Below are 17,686 nucleotides of genomic sequence, written 5' to 3' on the forward strand. Positions count from 1 at the left end.
TAAGGTTCACAAACCCGAATTTTAATATATTCCAAAATACCCTCAAGGTACCCTCTCCTGCCCTCTCCCGCCCCTCGATGAATGAAAATCGATCCAAAAAAATATGTTAATACTAAAAAAAGGAGTAGAAGATTGAAGTTATAAATTATTCATCGTAAAGTCACGGATAAGAAACTTCAAGAACATCTACATGTCCACATTCTCTCCGTTATTTCATTGCACAGTCACAAAGGGTGAGAGGCTAAAAGTATCTACATGACATCCAAATTCCAAACAATCAACTGGATACTATCAGCAATACATGAAGAGAAATATATCTAAAACCTTTAATTACTTTTCGGCTTTGGAAGGAAGGCTTGACAATGTTGATGAAGGGTTAACCTCCTCGACAATGTTGACGACCTTGGGCTGACGCTTCTTCTCCTCAGCAAACTTAGTAACAGTGATCTTCAAAACCCCATTCTCCAAATGAGCTTTAATGGATTCCAAGTCCGCATTGCGAGGCAACTTGAATTGTCTCCGGAACTTGCCGGTAATGCATTCAACGCCGCGCCATTCCTCGCCCTCCACCTCCTCTTCTCTCTTCCTCTCCCCACCGATCCTCAAAACCCAATTTTCCTCCACCTCGATCTTCAAATCCTCCTTCTTTATCCCTGGAACGTCCACCGTTATCACGTGTGCTTGCTCTGTCTCCTTCCAATCTGCCGGAGCCAGAACACATGTCGTCATTTCCAATTCAAAAGGGCCGTCGCTGGGCAGTCGCATATCCCACAACCTCCTTGGATAGGACATCAGTCCCTTTGTCGGCAGGGCCATCAATAGAACCCCCAAAGCCATTGCAACAATGCACAACACCAAAGCAGAGCTCCTCATTCTTATTCTGCTACTTTCGAGAAACAACAACTTGACTGCGTAATATTATTGATCGTAATGACTTGTTCATTATGGAGACCTGAGGGGTGTTTTATAGGGCAAAGGAGTGTTTGTCCAGGCGGTTTCATCTTCTCTGGATTTTTTATTACTTTTGCTTGTTTTCTACTATTCGAGTGAGATTCTTTTTCAAAGGTGATAATGCGGAACTAGATCCGTTTGTTAAATGAGATAATGACGTGTCATCGTCTATAAGGTCTTGTGGATTGTTTGTGTGACGTGTTCCATTTGATCTGGAGAGTCCCTTTGTCAACTAAAATAATAAGAGAGAAGACTTTACCCAAAATAAAAAAATAAGAGAGAAGATATATAAAAGCTTCTAGACCGACATTGTACAGCCTAGATTATAGTCAGTGTGTACTGACTGCCGGATCAAAAGTATTCTATTCTTTTTTCAATCATGTCAAGTTAATAAGAGCATTGAAAAAATCTTTTTGTAACCTGGGTGGTTACAACTGATTGTTGCAATCACATCCTCTTTCAATTATATTTAGAGAAAAAAAAAATCCCTCTCCAAACAGTTGTCTGGTGCAGTTGATGAGTTGTGGTGTGCTTCATGCCATGCTCACCAAGAGATCTCGAGTTCGAATCTCCTGGTTGTTACCTTCCTCAGTTCCCCCCCCCCACAGAAAAGAAAAAAATATAATTTCAGATTTAAAATGAAAACCCTAGTTCGTAGAAGAAGAAGAACTAGGATTTCATATGTTGAAGATTGAAGTATTGTATGAAGAGACTTTATAGGAATACTCAAGAATCCAGAAGACCGTGCAAATTTAAAGAAACTTGGGATTAAGATCCAAAGTTCTACAACCATCAAATTTACTTCACTGTCTGAAAGATAATGTGTGTAGCTCAATGCCTTCCCAGGGGAGTAGCTTTGGAGTTAGGTACTTCTCAAAATGGGATCCCACTTATGAGATTTCATTTGGGACTTGGATTGGGAGCAGAGTCATGGTGTAAAGTATTTTAAGGCGAAATACAAATTTGGTCTCTGAAACTAAACTTTGATTTAAATATTTCAAAGGAAAACCCAATCCAAAAGCCAATTTGAAGGTTGAGCTGAAGCTGAGGTTGTTTGTCAAAAAGAAATCTCATATCATTTAGGTTCTGTTGCTATGCTTTCACTTATTTACTCTGAAATGTTAAAATTTCTAGTATATCTCCACATGAACTCAACAATTGAGATGAAACACCAGAACCATACAAAATCAACAAGAAAACTCAAACATATACTCCAAATAGCTTAAGAATGTATCTAGGTTCTGCCTAGATATGGACACCAAATGAAGAGGTGATTTTCTGATTTCCGTAAGAAAACCAAAGTAGATAAAATGAGAGAATCAATATCCATATACACTTGCAAGTGCATGTAGTTTCCAATAAACAACTTTTTGATAAACAACCTTATTTTCATTTGCAGCTTTAACTTGTAATTCTAGACTATGTTCTTCCCGAGCATTTCTCAAGACTTCAGCCTGTACATGAACTCTACATTTTGATTCTTTTATTTCCATAACATCTTTAGTTTAGGAATCAAGAATTGGCCCATAAATCGGTCAAATTCAAAATGGTTTAGAAAGAAAATGACTTAGAATCGGCCTATCGGATTCTGATTCTGATTCCGATTCCAATTCATGAAACAACGATTAGAAACGTTAGAAATCAGATTTTTGATTCTTAAAACCATGGTAGTACATATCTGGCATGGCTTAGCCAAGGAGAGGACAAGGGAAGCGGCAACGACATTAATAACCCTTGGAATGTGAGTTCAGGTAAACTCAACAGGGGAAGCACAAATATATCAGATGTCCTCAATGATAGAGATCTCAATATGAATTCTGCTATTAGGATTTGAGAGGGATTGGATCACCTTTAAGTTAGGTGACTCCACCATAAACTTTCTAATAATCCCTGTTCTAATTGCTTCAGCTTCTCCCATTAATATAAAAGGCATAGAACTGATTTTGAAACTGCATATTTCTTAATCAAATCAAAAGGGCAGGTCTTTTAAGTTTTAAGAAATTCTATCCTCGATCACCTAGAGATGTGAAGAAAAAATCAGGTCAAATAATAATAATAATAATAACAAAAAAAAAAAAATTTTTTGGTAGAAATAATAATAACAATTGATGATAGACAAAAAGAGGAGAAAAGATGATAAGGGCACCATTAATATTATATCATTTAGAAATTTAAAATTCCCTTATTGTATTATAAAAATTCTTTAAATCAAGGATAATATTTTGAAATAATTTAAAATTGTGTCTACAATACATGATTTCATATAGAAAAAAATACGACAAAATTTTCCTGCACTCATAGAGAATGGTTCACCCACCATCCTAAGGTTCACAAATCCCTCCTAGGGTTTTTGTATATTCTAAAATACCCTCCAAATAGGCAGATACCCTCTCCAGCCATCTCCCACCCTTGGATGCATGGTTTGAGGTATCGGATCAGATCGGCAGATCCTAAGATTTGACCGATACAACAAGGTTTGACTGGATCGTTGTTTGGATTGCCCAACTCGGTTGGATTGGCCGATTCGATCCGATCCTTGACCGATCCAACTGAATATTTTTTTATATTTTCAAAGCTTTTAATTGGCCGATTCGATCCGATCCTTGACCGATCCAACTGAATATTTTTTTATATTTTCAAAGTTTTTAATTTTTTTTTTTAGTTCTTTATATTATCTTGACCGATACTGACCAATACCAACTGATTTTGACCGATTCGACCCAGATAATATCGATCGATCCGATCTCAAGATCACAACACCCGCCAACTTTGACCAATACATGACCCGATCCATAAAAAATTGATTTTGGGGGGGTTTTTTGACCGATCTTGACTGATCCGGAAGGGTTTCGGCCATGACCAATCCCGAGTCCGATACCTGAATTTTAAACCTTGCTTGGATGAATAAGATCCCATTCACCTTGGGTAGAGGGAAACGGAAAATAATCTCCTCCAATTCCTTGTCCGCCCAGTTTCCTTCCCCCCCCCCCCCCCAACACACACAATGCATGTAATGAGGAGGTGGACTTCACCCGGATAGAGTGCTTGAACAGGATTAGGGTGGTCATTGCACCCACTTTAGAGAGACTGGAGGAACTTGGCTGGGCAGGGAACTAGAGGGGACAAAGATCACTAGGTCCAAAAAAAAAAATATGTTAACACTAAAAAAGAGTAAAAAAAAAATTGAAGTTATAAATTATTCTTCTTAAGTCACGTATCGTATAAGAAACTTCAAGAACATCACTGCTACATGTCTACATTCTCTCTGTTATTTCGTTGCACAGACACAAAGGGTGAAAGGCTAGAAGTAACTATATCACATATCACATCCAAACAACCAACTGGATATTATCAATAATACATGAAGAGAAATCTTTAATTTTTAATTACATTTCGGCTTTGGAAGGCTTGATGTCTTCACCACCCGAAGGGTTAACCTCTTCGACAATGTTGACGACCTTGGGCTGACGCTTCTTCTCCTCAGCCAAATTAGGAACAGTGATCTTCAAAACCCCATTCTCCAGATGCGCTTTAATGGATTCCAAGTCTGCATTGCAAGGCAACCTGAATTGTCTCCAGAACTTGGCGGTGGTTCGTTCAACGCTGTGCCATTTCTCGCCCTCAACCTTTGCTTCCCTCTTCCTCTCACCATTGATCCTTAAAACCCTATTTTCCTCCACCTCGATCTTCACATCCTCCTTCTTCATCCCTGGAACGTCCACCGTAATTATCACGTGTGCTTGCTCTGTCTCCTTCCAATCTGCCCGAGCCAGAGCCAATGTCGTCGTTTCCAACCCAACCCCTTTAGGTATGGTAAATGGGATCTGTTCTAATATCCGAAAAGGGTCTTCGCTGGGCAATGTCATATCCCACAAGCTCCTTGTATAGGGCATCAGTGCTTTAGCCGACAGGGCCATCAATAGACCCTCCAAGGCCATTGCAATGCACAACACCAAAGCAGAGCTCCTCATTCTTATTCTGCTACTTTCGAGAAGCAACAACTTGACTGCGTAATTGATCGAAATGACTTGTTCTTCAGTGTTAACTCCTTGATTGTGGCTATCAGTGATGATTGTGGAGACTTAGGTGGGGATGTTTTATAGGGCGAAGGAGTGTTTGTCCAAGCGGTTTTTCATCTTTCTCTGGATTCTTCTTTATTACTTTTGCTTGTTTCCTGAGCATTCTACGTGTTTCTAGTTTATACTCTTCGAGTAAGATATTCTTTTTCAAAGGTGATGATGTGATATTACATAATTCTAGAACCTAGACCCGTTTATTATATGAGAATGACGTGTCATCTTCTATAAGGTCTTGTGGATTGTTTGTATGACGTGTTCCATTGTATCTAGACCGTTCTTTTATCAATCAGGTAATATAATGGGGAGAAGATAAAAACTTCTAGACCGACACTGTACAGTCTAGATTCTAGTCAGTGTGTAATGACCGTCAGATCAAAAGTATTTTATTCTTTCTTTCTTTTTTGTCTCTTTTTTTTTTTTTTTTGTGGTGTGAATGAATCTATTCATTGATCTGGTTCAAAAAAGGAGTTACAAAGTTCAGGATCTCCCTTGGAAAAGGAGGTTCCCAACAGCAACACAAAGGGCACGAGAGGCCCCACTTAGCTAACGAATGGGCTGCACCATTTCCTGCCCTACTTACATGGACAAACTCACAGAAATTGAAGCAAGATTTCAGGGTATAAATATCCTGAATAATACAAGAGAAAGTAGGTGAAGGAGGGGTGGGGGAGAGGGGGACAAGCATTTGATGAGGGAGAGACAATCCGACGAAACCAAAATGGACTGCACTCCCATCTTCCTCGCAGACTAGAGCGCCAATCGGATTGCCAATGCCTCACCAACCACTGCTGGGGCCCAAGCAAAATGCTCAGAAGCAATCAAACAAATCTCACCACCCGGGTCAAAAGCAGCACAACCAACGCTAAGCGCCTTAGGCCTCAACCCAGTAGCGGCATCAACAAAAAAGGCAAAAGTTCCAACAGGAGAGGGGGGGGGGGAGGAGTCAGCCCATAAGAACAAAAAACTGCCGGGGGGGAGGGACCAAAGAGGTGGACGGAACATCCTCGACAGCCTTGTTAACTGTGGCAATCCAAGGTCTGAAAGCTGGAACTGAAGACTTGAAGCAGCGGGCATTTCTCAGTTTCCAAATTTCCCAGGCAACCATTGCACGAGAAGAAAAGCAGATCTTATATACGGTCCTTCCTAGAAGCGCCTGGACACTTATTCCATTCCAAAATCCATTCCGAAATGGAAAGACTAGGAAGAGCATCCACCCTCAAGGAAACCACTGATGCTAACCAGGTTTGCCTGGCCAGTGGGCAATACACAAGTGCGTGTTCTACTGATTCAGCAGCAACCCCCCATCCAACACAAACATCGGAATCCACTATACGTCGCTGCTTCAGGTTTGTCAAAACCCCAATAGCTCCTAGACAAGCTTTCCACAAGAACATCTTCACTTTGGGAGGAACAAGAGAATTCCAAATACATCGCCAGACCTCTTTTGGAGTAGAGGTGGCCTTCACTGCAGATTTAGAGGAGCACTGTAGGAGTTGAGTACCCAATCTATTTGCAGACTTGACCGAAAAAATGCCATTTGTAGAAGGGCACCAGCATATCCTGTCTTCACACCCCTCAGAGCTGATGGGAATCTACAAGATACACTCAACCTCAAACGGTAAAAAGAAAGCTCTCAATTTTACGACGTCCCATCTGGCTTGGGAGGCAATGAGATCAGAGACACGATCAAAGGGGCATTCCGGAGGACGAGGTTGATGAAGTCTAAACCCTTCCACCACTGGGATCCAAGGATCATCCCAAATCAAAATAGAAAGTCCGTTCCCCACAATCCACATCAGACCTTTGCTCAACAACTGCCTACCATGAAGAATGCTCCTCCAAGCCCAGGAAGGTCTCCCACCCGCTCGAGCCCTCATAAAGGAAGAGGACTAGTAGTATATACTCTTCAGTAATCCAGCCCAGAGAGAGCCCTCAGAAGTAAGCAACTGCCACCCAAGCTTAGCTAAGAGAGCTTGGTTTTGGATATTTAGATCTTTGATGCCCAAACCTCCATCAAGCTTAGGAAGATTGAGACAGTCCTTCCCCACCCAATGGATTTTCCTCTCTTCTTTCTTTTGCCCCCACAAGAAGTTACAACTCGCCTTGCTGATATCACTAAGAAGTCCAGTAGGCAACTTAAAATGAGACATATGGTAAGATGGAGAAGCAGTCACCACAGTCTTGATAAGAACTTCTTTCCCAGCCTGGGAGAGCAATTTCTCCTTCCACCCCGCAATCTTTGCAATGGTTTTGTCCTTCACACTCTGAAACGCTGCCTTCTTGTTCTTGCCAATCTCAGAAGGGAGACCAAGGTAAGTACCAGGGCTAATCAAGCCATCCACTTTGATGATTCTAGCAAAAATGCGCCTGAGCTTGAGGGGAGAATTGGGGCTGAAGGAGGCTGAAGACTTTTGCCCATTAATAGCCTGGCCCGAAGCTTAACAGTAAAGAGATAAGACATCCCGCAAGCTTCTAAGGGAGCTATGCTCAGCCTAGATAAAGATAAGGCAATCATCAGCGAAAAAAGAGTGTCTCAGCAAAAAAAGTTCAAGTACGTCAAGTTAATAAGAGCATGGGAACCTCTTTAGGGCAATTATTATCAATATTCCACACTTAGTCTATATTTATTAAAACTATCCTATCCTAAACTTCTTTTTTGTTACTACACTGTTTTTAAACTTTTATGTCTCCTTCTACCTAAGGGTGTCAAAACTAAATTGAACCATTTAAATCGAAACCGATAGACCGTTTAGTTAAATGGTTCGGTTACGGTTTTAGAAATAACACCGCTTATTTAATCGGTTTGGTTCGATTTAGGTCGATTAATCCAACGGTTTCAAATCGTGTAATTCAATTAAAACCAATTATAACCAAACCACTAACAATTTAAAAACGTCACATTTTTTTTTTTTTTTTTATAAACAAAAAGTCAAAACCTAGCAAGTAACAACTACTAGACAGGCATGTTTCTTCATTAATGATTTCCTTTTTCTCAAAAAAAAACTAATAACTTAGTAAGTAATAAGTAATAACTATTAACTAATAACTAGTATTAATAAATAGAGTAGAAAATGTGTATAGAACCGTTTAACCAAAACCGTGTAAAACCGTATAAAACCATTTAACCGCAACCGTTTAAAAATCTTTTAACCGAAACTGTTTACCAAATGGTCCAAGTTTTTATTATGAGACCGTTTAGTTAAGCGGGTCTGGTTACGATTTCTAATCTCAAGCAGTTAAAACCGAACTGAACCGAATCGTTTAACCGAAACCGGACCATTTAACACCTTTACTTCTACCCCACGTTTATAAATACCTAGATTACCTTTTCTTTTCACCTAGTAACCTGCTAATCTATTTAACCTACCATTCTTCTTCTATGTTTTTACTATTTATGTCATTAAAATAGTATAAAAATGAAAGCACCCACCCACTTCTTCTCTCTCCCATTTTTTACTCCATTCTTTTTTTTGTTTTTTTTTTTCCTTTCAATTTTTTCTATTTGATTAATTTTTTATTCAACATTTCATCCTTATCGTTATTCTTTGAACAAATCATGGTTTTAAGTATTGGTATCGTATCACCCGTATCAGGGGATACGAACCGGATTTGCTAGTCACTGATATCGATACCGTGCCGATATCGTAACGGTAGCAGTGTAGCACGGTATGGACAAGGGGTAAAATGGTCAGAAAACTCATTTTTTAAGGAGATTCATGGGTAATTTTGTCCGATACAACCGATACGATATTGTATCGGTTTTGCAGGTTGCTGATCCGTTCTGATACCGTGCACTAAAACCATGGAACAAGTCGATTCTCTTCAAAGCACCCCACTTCTTCTCTCTCTTTTTTTATTTAATTTACCTTTTCGTGTTTTTTATTTTTTATTAACCTACAATGCGATTCTCGAATCGTCACTCTTCTTCTCACTCTTCATATTCGCAGAAGCAGAAGGCAACCCTCCCTCTCCATTACAATTGATCTCTACACGACTATCTTCATCTCTCCTCAATCTTGCAACCATGGGATGGAACGACACAAGATCAATCATCGCCCCATTGGATTGTCTCTACCTTCTTGTCAATAAAAATCAATTAAATAAATAAATTGAAGAAAAACAAAAAAAAAACCGAACGGAGTAAAAAACGGGAGAGGGAACAAGCGGATGGGTGTTTTCATTTTTTACTATTTTAATGATAAAAATAGTCAAAAATAGAAGAAGAATGGTAAGTTAAATAGATTAACAGGTTACTAGGTGAAAAGGAAGGGCAATCTGGGTATTTAAAAACATGAGGGTAGAAGGAGGTGTAAAAGTTTAAAAGCAGGGTAGTAACAGAAAAGAAGTTTAAGATAGGATAATTTTAATAAATATAGGTTAAGTGTAGGATAGTGATAATAATTGCCCCAAAATCTTTTTGTAATGAAGGTGGTTACGACTGATTGTTGCAATCATATCCCCCTTTAATTATATTTACGGGATAAAAATCGTCTCCGGTGCCCAAATCGTGCAGTGAGGTGCAATGCGGGTTAGGGAGATCGACACGTGGTATACTCAAATCGTGTGGCTGATGGGAGTTTGACCCATATTATATCCGGATCTAATATGACCCCCATCTTTGAAACCTAAAAATCCACAAAAACCCATCCTCCATCCTCTCAATTTCAAAACCTTGGTTTAGTCTACATCTCCGTTTTGAATTTTGCCCTGCGATTCGATGTTCACAAAGAAGAACCCTAACAGAGCTAGACGAGGGTGCTTGGTTTAATGGGATTTAGAATTGAATACAGTTTTGGTCTCTGAATCTAAACTTTGGTTTAAATATTTCAAAGAAAAACTCAATCCAAAAGCCAATTTGATGGCTAAGCTGAGGCGGGCTGTTTGTCAAAAAGAAATCTCAATCTCATATCATTCAGGTTCTGTTGTTATGCTTTCACTTATTTACTCTGAAGTGTTAAAACTTCTACTATACATCCACATGAGCTCAAAAATTGAGACGAAACACCAAAACAATACAAAACCAATAAGAAAACTCTAACACATACTCCATAGAGCTTAAGAATGTATATGGTTTCTGCCTAGATATGGACATTAGATGAAGAGAAGATTTTCTGATTCCCATATATAAGAAAACCAAAGTAGATAAAATGAGAGAATCAATAACCATATACACTTACAAGTGCATGTAGTTAATTTCCAAAACTTTTTGACAAGCAGCCTCAGCTTCATTTGCAGTTTTAACTCATAATTCTAGACTATGTTCTTCCCGAGCATTTCTCAAGACTTCAGCCTGTATATGACCTCTATGTTCTGATTCTTTTATTTCTATTACATCTCTGATTTAGAATGGAAGTTAATTAAAGTTGATATCCAAACAATGAAGGAGGATGGGTTTGGTTCAGAATCGCAAGGGAAAGTTCGGAAAGAAGATGTACACTAAAGTAGACACAGGGCTGTGCAAATGATCGCCGCGTTGGGAACAATAGCCACGCGCCGCACACGACCAAGTAGCCTTCTTTTTCTCATAAGATATAATTGTTTTTATGATTAGCGAAATAGAATACATAAACCGGTAGATTGTCGAGCTGAGTATTTCCCCCTTTCACTCTAGAGACAAGGAATTAGTCACCACTAAGAATGGTAATGCATTTACTCCCTAATCATATGCAACCTATTTTAATCTGTGCATGAAATTTTAACAGGCATTTGAACAAGGCGGTAATAATCCTTAGAATGTGAGTTAATTAGGTAAACTCAACAGGGGAAGCACAGATATATCGGATGTCCTCAATGATAAGAGATCTCAATAGAAATTCTGCTATTAGGATTTGAGAGGGATTGGATCACCTCTAAGTTAGGTGACTCCACCATAAACTTTCTAATAATCCAATCCCTGTTCTAATTGCTTCAGCTTCTCCCACTAATATTGAAGGCATACGAACCGGTTCTGAAACTGCATATTTCTCAAATCAAATCAAAAGTGCAAGTCCCTTAAGAAATTCTCTCGTCTCACCTTGAGTGAAGAAAAAAATCAAGTATAAAGAAATAACAATAATAACAATTGATGATAGAAAAAGAGAGGAGAAAAGATGATAAGGACACCATTAATATTATACCATTTAGAAATTTAAAAAATCCCTTATTGTATTATAAAAATTATTTAAATCAAGGTAATTCTTTTTAAATAGTTTAAAATTGATTTTTCTCCAATACATGATCTTATATAGAAAAAATTTACTGCACACATAGAGAATGGTTCACCCACCATCCAAGGATTCACAAAACCCTCCTAAGGTTTTTGTATGTTCAAAATACCCTCCGGATATCCTCTCCAACCATCTCCCATCCTTGAATGAATAGGATCTCATTCACCTTGGGTAGAGGGAAACGGAAAATTATCTCCTTCAGTTCCCTGCCCGGTCAAGTTCCCCCTAATTCATGTAATAAGGGGTTGGATTCCACGAATCGTTATCACCTCAAATTCGCGCGCTGCCCGTTCCAATTCCCTCCAATTCCTCACGTAAGAGCAGAAATGACCACCCTACCCCCTGCCCGAACATACTGCCTAAGGTGGGGTAGCGTGGTCATTTCTGCTCCTATGTGAGGAATTGGAGTGGACAGCGAATTGGAGGTGATAAAAATTCTGGATTCCACCTAGACAGAGTGTTCGGGCAAGGATAGGGTGATCATTGCGCTCCTCCTTTATTAGAGGTACTGGGAAACTTGGCTAAGGAGGGAACCAGAGGGTACAAAGATCCAGAGAGAAACTCAATCCCAAAAAATATGTTAATAATTGAAGTTATAAGTTATTCATCTTAAAGTCACGGATAAGAAACTTCAAGAACATCACTGCTACATGTCTATATTCTCTCTGTTATTTCGTTGCACAGTCACAAAGGGTGAAAGGCTAGAAGTATCTATCACATATCACATCCAAACAACCAATAACTGGATATTATCACCAATACATGAAGAGAAATCTAAAACTTTTAATTACATTTCGGCTTTGGAAGGCTTGATGTCTTCACCACTCGAAGGGTTAACCTCCTCGACAATGTTGACGACCTTAGGCTGAGGCTTCTTCTCCTCAGCCAATTTAGGAACAGTGATCTTCAAAACCCCATTCTCCAGATGCGCTTTAATGGATTCCAAGTCCGCATTGCGAGGCAACCTGAATTGTCTCCAGAACTTGCTGGTGGTTCGTTCAACGCTGTGCCATTTCTCACCCTCAACCTCCTCTTCCCTCTTCCTCTCTCCACTGATCCTCAAAACCCTATTTTCCTCCAACTCGATCTTCACATCCTCCTTCTTCATCCCTGGAACGTCCACCGTTATCATGTGCGCTTGCTCTGTCTCCTTCCAATCTGCCCGAGCCAGAGCCAATGTCGTCGTTTCTAACCCAACCCCTTTAGGTATTGTAAATGGGATCTGTTCTAGTATCCTAAAAGGGTCGTCGCTGGGTAATGTCATATCCCACAAGCTCCTTGGATAGGGCATCAGTCCCTTCGCCAACAGGGCCATCAATAGAACCCCCAAAGCCATTGCAATGCACAACACCAAAGCAGAGCTCCTCATTCTTATTCTGCTACTTTCAAGAAACAACAACTTGATTGCGTAATTGATCAAAATGGCTTGTTCTTCAGTGTGATCTCCTCGATTGTGACTACCAGTGATGATTGGGGGGTGTTTTATAGGGCAAAGGAGTGTTTGTCCAAAGTGGTTTTTCATCTTTCTCTGGAAACTTCTTTATTACTTTTGCTTGTTTCCCGAGCATTCTACGTGTTTCTAGTTTATCGAGTAAGATATTCTTTTTCAAAGGTGGTGATGTGAGAATACATATATTTCTAGAACCTAGACCCCGTTTTTTATATGATAATGACATGTCATATTCTATAAGGTCTTATGGATTATTTGTATGACGTGTTCCATTTAATCTGGACCGTCCCTTTGTTAACTAACACAATCAGGAAAGAAGATAAAAGCTTCTAGACCGACACTATATACAGCCTAGATTCTAGTCACTGTATAATGACATGACCGTCGGATCAAAAGTATTCTATTCTATCTTCAATCATGTCAAGTTAATAAGAGCATGGGAAAATCTTTTTTGTAACGAAGCAATCATATCCTCCTTTAATTATATTTACCGGATAAAAATCGCTTCCGGTGCCAAATTATATCCGGATCTACTATGACCCAGTTTTGAAGCCCAAAAATCCACCAAAACCAATCCTCCATCATCTCGATTTCGAGTTTGAAGAGGGTGCTTTCGTGTACATCTCCGATTGGTTTGACAGTTTCTTGCACTGGAAAATCTACCTCAACTCACTTATTTTCAAAGGCCATCTTCATTCTTCCTTACCCTTGCGATTTTTGAGGCTTGAAAGACCATGGAAGCACATAAATTGTGCTAATTAAAAGGAAATGTAGTTCCATGGCAAGACTTTATAGAATCCAAAAGACCATGAAATTTTAAAGAAGCTTGGGATTAAGATCCAAAGTTTTGCAATCATCAAATTTACTTCACTACCTTGAAGATAATGTGTGTGGCTTAATGCCCATCCCAAGGAAATAGCTTTGGAGTTGGGTACTTCTCAAAATGGGCGCCCGCATATGAGATTTCATTTGGGACTCAGATTTGGAGCAGAGTCATGGTGTAAAGCATTTTAATGCGATTTAGAACTACATACAGATTTGGTCTCTAAATCTAAATTCTGATTTAAAATTTCAAAGGGAAATTCAATCCAAAAGCCAATTTGAAGGTTGGGCCGAAGCTGAGGCTGAGGCTACTTGTGAGAACGAAATCTCATATCATTCAGGTTCTACTACTATGCTTTCACTTGTTTACTGTGAAGTGTTAAAAATTCTATCTAGAACCATACAAAATCAACAAGAAAACTCCAACATATACTCCAAAGAGCTTAAGAATGTAAATATGTTTTGTCTATATATGAACACCAGATGAAGAGGTAATTTTTTGATTCCCATAAGAAAACCAAAGTAGATGAAATGAAAGAATCAATAACCGTATTTATAGTTTCTAATAAATTTCCTTTTGACAAGCAGCCTCAGATTCATTTGGAGATTTAATTCGTAATTCTAGACTATGTTCTTCTCAAGCATTTCTCAAGACTTTAGCTTGTACATGAGCTCTACGTTATGATTCTTTTATTTCTATCACATCTGTGGTTCAAAATAGAAATTAATTATAGATGATACCCAAAAAATGAAGAAGGATGGGTTTTGAGTAATTTTCTTACCCAAACAATCTTCGTTGCTACCATGTTCTACAAAATGTTAGAAGAGGGTGATGTGTGCTCCTCTGATATATTAATAAGGTTCCTTGTCATGTCTTGAAATCTTGCTAATTTAGTTCTTGGTTTGAACAATGACAAGCCTACCTACATGGGTTTGGTTAGGTTGGGCAATTGATCAACTTAATTGGAACTCTAACTCATCATCCCAAATATTCCTGTGGACCTTAGGTTGTGTTGATTTCTTGCACCTCAGTTTCTTTTCGTTTTCTGGTTGATGCCTCTGCAAAAAGGCAAAACCTACCCAAACATGGAAGAAAGAAGCTAACCAATTCCAATAATTCCAATCAATGCTTAGGCATTCTGCACACCAATGAGAAATCAGTTTATTTTCATGGCTAAATTCATATTAACAAAACAGTAGATCATAAAAGTTTATACCAGTAGGGTATTACACACTTTATAACACTCTTGACACACACACACTCTCTCTCTCTCTCTCTAGCATTGACTCGGGAAATGCAGAATGGTAATGGATGGATCATGATGGAAACGAAGTCAAAGTTCTTGCTTCTTTTCTTTCTCGATTTCGAAATTTTTGGCATGGTGGTGGTGTTCTTCCCCATCTGCAATGCTGACGACTCTGGGACCCTTGATCTTTTCCGGAGACAGCTTAGCGATGGAGATGGTGAGAACGCCATTATCGAGGTTTGCTTTAATGGAGTCTAAATCCAGGTTTTCAGGCAAACGAAATTGCCTCCAGAACTTGCCATAGGACCTCTCCACACGGTGCCATTGATCCCCTTTCTTTTCCTCTTCCTTTTTCCTCTCCCCGCTCACCCGCAGCACTCTGTTCTCGGCCACTTCTATCTTCAGTTCCTCTCTCTTCAGCCCTAATTAATAAATCCAGCGATCGATTTCAAAAGATCAGAAAAATTAAGATTCAAGAAATTAGTAGCAGTGAGAGTATCAATTATATATTTACCAGGGACGTCGAGCATGATGAAATGTGCTTCGGGAGTTTCTTTCCAGTCAACTCTAGCAGGAGAGACGACCATATCATCCTTCTCCAGCTCGAAAGGGACTCGTTCCAGGATTTTGAACGGATCAGGTAACCTATCTTGCAAGATATCCGACCAAAGGCTCGCCGGTCGATCCACAAACGGCAGAAGTGAACCCTCCGACGGCGGACTAAGCGTCACCATCACCGCCATTAAAATAACCAGAGTAACGCCACTGATGACCTCCTCATCTTTTTTTGAAGATCAAAATTTATATTATTCCAAACAGAAACAGGGGAACAGAACAAAGATACAGAAGGGAAACTTTTCTTACTTGCAGTACTGAAGTTGGTTTTTCTGGGATGATCGATGACTATATATATATTGGTGGTAAAGAAGCGGAAGTAAGGATTTATAATGGGAAGAAGAGACTCGAAACTGGTAAACATGTTCGATTTCTAGCGAGAAGGTTCGACTGGAAGAAGAGATTCGAAACATGTAAACTTCGGTGTTCCAGAGCTTTCACGTATAATCCTAATCCTTAATCCTTTTATTTTCTTTAGTTATTTTTTGGGATATTTATCGCCTCCAGTTATCTATCCCTCCATTTCTTTCCATTCATCTCATTGGGGTGGAAATGATTATCCTATTTCCTGCCAAGATCACACTGCTCGTGTGGGGTCCATTCCCCTTATTAGAGAAATTGGAGAAAATGGAGAGACAGATAATTGGAGACACGAATTGAAGGGAATGACGACTCGTGGTTGGTGGGAGGTTTTTTTTTTTTTTTTTATAAAAAAATCACATCTCAATAGATTGGAATGGGTTCTAAAAATTGTAGAATTGATATCAAATGTAAGGGTGTCAATTGGTTTGATTTTGATTCTTCGTTTTGTTTCAAGATACAAATGCAAAAATCAAACCAAACTGAATCGAGAATATGCATTTTGTCAAAACTAAAATTGAAGCAACTCAGTTTGGTATCTATTCAATTCCTTATTTAGTTTTAATTTGGTTTAGGTCTTATTATCTGCAAAGATAGTTCACGAATAAATACTATTAAATTGAGCCTCCAATTACTAATACTGATTGACTTGAATGCAGTGCACTATCCATAGAAAAAATATACATATATACAAAATATTTTACGGAAAATTATAAAAAACCCCTATAATTTAAAAAGATTACACTGATCCCTCTTAAAATTACATCTACCTCCCTTTTGGAGGGAGTAGGCATAATTTTAAGAGAGATCAGTGTAATTTTTTCAAATTATAAGGGTGGTAAACGTAATTTTCTCAATATTCTAATATCTTGTTTTGAAATGAATCAAAGACATTATATTTCAACTAATTCTTCTTGGCCCTGGTATTGTATTAAGGATTTAGTGTATATCTCTGATATGGCCCAAGAATAGTGTTTGATAAGCAAGGAGACCCTTTTTGTATAGCTATAGCCATGAACCTTGCTAAGTATGATCAATCCAAGAATACTATATATTTCCCTTTGCTTTAGTAATATATCTTTTGTTTTCCATTAAAAAAAAAAAAAAGACATTATATTTCAATGTTAATAGTGTATAATGATTTGCTCATAGCGATGAATATTCAATAGACGCCCAAATTTACTTGTGAGTTAATGATGCTTTGTACCTTTATTTTTTGAAAACCCAACTCTGCCCACAAACCCTAACTGTAAACTATTAATACAATTTAGAATAAACTTGGTTTGGCTCTAGCCGAACGATTTCACTGTCGAAACTACAATTGAACTGAACTGAGAAAATATTTCTTGTTTTAAAATCTGAATCAAACCGATTCTTCTTCGATTTGGTTTGGACTGATTTGAAACAATTGGTTTCAGTTTCAGCTTTCAGTTCCAAATTGACACTCTTAATCAAAATTGAAAACTTAACGATCCAATGACTAAAACCCTAGAATTGGCCAAAATCAAGATCGATCACGGTAGGTTTTAATCCGAATTGACCAATTCGACTAATTCAATTCCAATTTTTGAAATAGTGGTGAGATCAGAATGATCTGAATTGCTCCTTCATTCCAAATGCTTAGATGAGATTCAACTATTTAGAAGCATTCCTATCTTTAATCCTTTTGAACATTGTTGTTTGTCCACAACAAATTCACGTTAGGCTCCCGTTTGTTTCAGCCTGAAATAATTGAAAAAGAAACATTCATTGCATAATCTAACTTTTCATTATTTCTTTTTAAATATATAAAATTTTCACAATAAAACTAGGGAAGGGTTCGTTGGTCGACGGATCATGGAGACACAAAAGTAAAATAGGGAGAAAACAAAAGGAGGGTAGTTTCAACATTTCCTCCAATAAGGAGTAGATTCCATTTGAGTAGTTTAATGCTCCAAACCATGGTGTCAGTTAACT

At 38.5% G+C, this 17,686-nt stretch overlaps 4 protein-coding genes across 4 annotated transcripts; all 4 read right to left on the bottom strand.

Moving 5' to 3' along the window:
* Window positions 1–330: 330 nt before the first annotated feature.
* LOC122668341 (22.0 kDa heat shock protein-like) lies at window positions 331–873 on the bottom strand. Its single transcript, XM_043864926.1, has one exon. It carries the CDS (start codon window positions 871–873, stop codon window positions 331–333), a length of 543 nt encoding a protein of 180 aa, XP_043720861.1.
* Window positions 874–4,321: 3,448 nt separating this feature from the next.
* Window positions 4,322–4,939, bottom strand: LOC122669368 (22.7 kDa class IV heat shock protein-like). Its single transcript, XM_043866121.1, has one exon. It carries the CDS (start codon window positions 4,920–4,922, stop codon window positions 4,338–4,340), a length of 585 nt encoding a protein of 194 aa, XP_043722056.1. The 5' UTR covers window positions 4,923–4,939; the 3' UTR covers window positions 4,322–4,337.
* Window positions 4,940–12,005: 7,066 nt separating this feature from the next.
* LOC122669369 (22.7 kDa class IV heat shock protein-like) lies at window positions 12,006–12,645 on the bottom strand. The gene has a single exon (XM_043866122.1). It carries the CDS (start codon window positions 12,603–12,605, stop codon window positions 12,024–12,026), a length of 582 nt encoding a protein of 193 aa, XP_043722057.1. The 5' UTR covers window positions 12,606–12,645; the 3' UTR covers window positions 12,006–12,023.
* Window positions 12,646–14,828: 2,183 nt separating this feature from the next.
* LOC122667546 (22.0 kDa class IV heat shock protein-like) lies at window positions 14,829–15,537 on the bottom strand. Its single transcript, XM_043863856.1, has 2 exons — window positions 15,270–15,537; window positions 14,829–15,177 (listed from the first exon to the last, which is right to left on the bottom strand). The coding sequence occupies exons 1-2, from the start codon at window positions 15,496–15,498 to the stop codon at window positions 14,843–14,845; spliced, it is 564 nt and encodes a 187-aa protein (XP_043719791.1). The 5' UTR covers window positions 15,499–15,537; the 3' UTR covers window positions 14,829–14,842.
* Between the last annotated feature and the right edge of the window lie 2,149 nt (window positions 15,538–17,686).

Source organism: Telopea speciosissima, chromosome 7 (genome assembly GCF_018873765.1).
Source record: "Telopea speciosissima isolate NSW1024214 ecotype Mountain lineage chromosome 7, Tspe_v1, whole genome shotgun sequence".
NCBI lineage: Eukaryota > Viridiplantae > Streptophyta > Magnoliopsida > Proteales > Proteaceae > Telopea > Telopea speciosissima.

What these genes read in the sequence shown, in the direction of transcription:
- LOC122668341 (XM_043864926.1), bottom strand. Translation starts at nt 873, where the DNA reads ATGAGGAGCTCTGCTTTGGTGTTGTGCATTGTTGCAATGGCTTTGGGG.
- LOC122669368 (XM_043866121.1), bottom strand. Translation starts at nt 4,922, where the DNA reads ATGAGGAGCTCTGCTTTGGTGTTGTGCATTGCAATGGCCTTGGAGGGT.
- LOC122667546 (XM_043863856.1), bottom strand. Translation starts at nt 15,498, where the DNA reads ATGGCGGTGATGGTGACGCTTAGTCCGCCGTCGGAGGGTTCACTTCTG. An exon ending in CATCATGCTCGACGTCCCTG is followed by an intron (nt 15,178 to 15,269) that starts GTAAATATATAA and finishes TTTATTAATTAG; the next exon opens with GGCTGAAGAGAGAGGAACTG.
- LOC122669369 (XM_043866122.1), bottom strand. Translation starts at nt 12,605, where the DNA reads ATGAGGAGCTCTGCTTTGGTGTTGTGCATTGCAATGGCTTTGGGGGTT.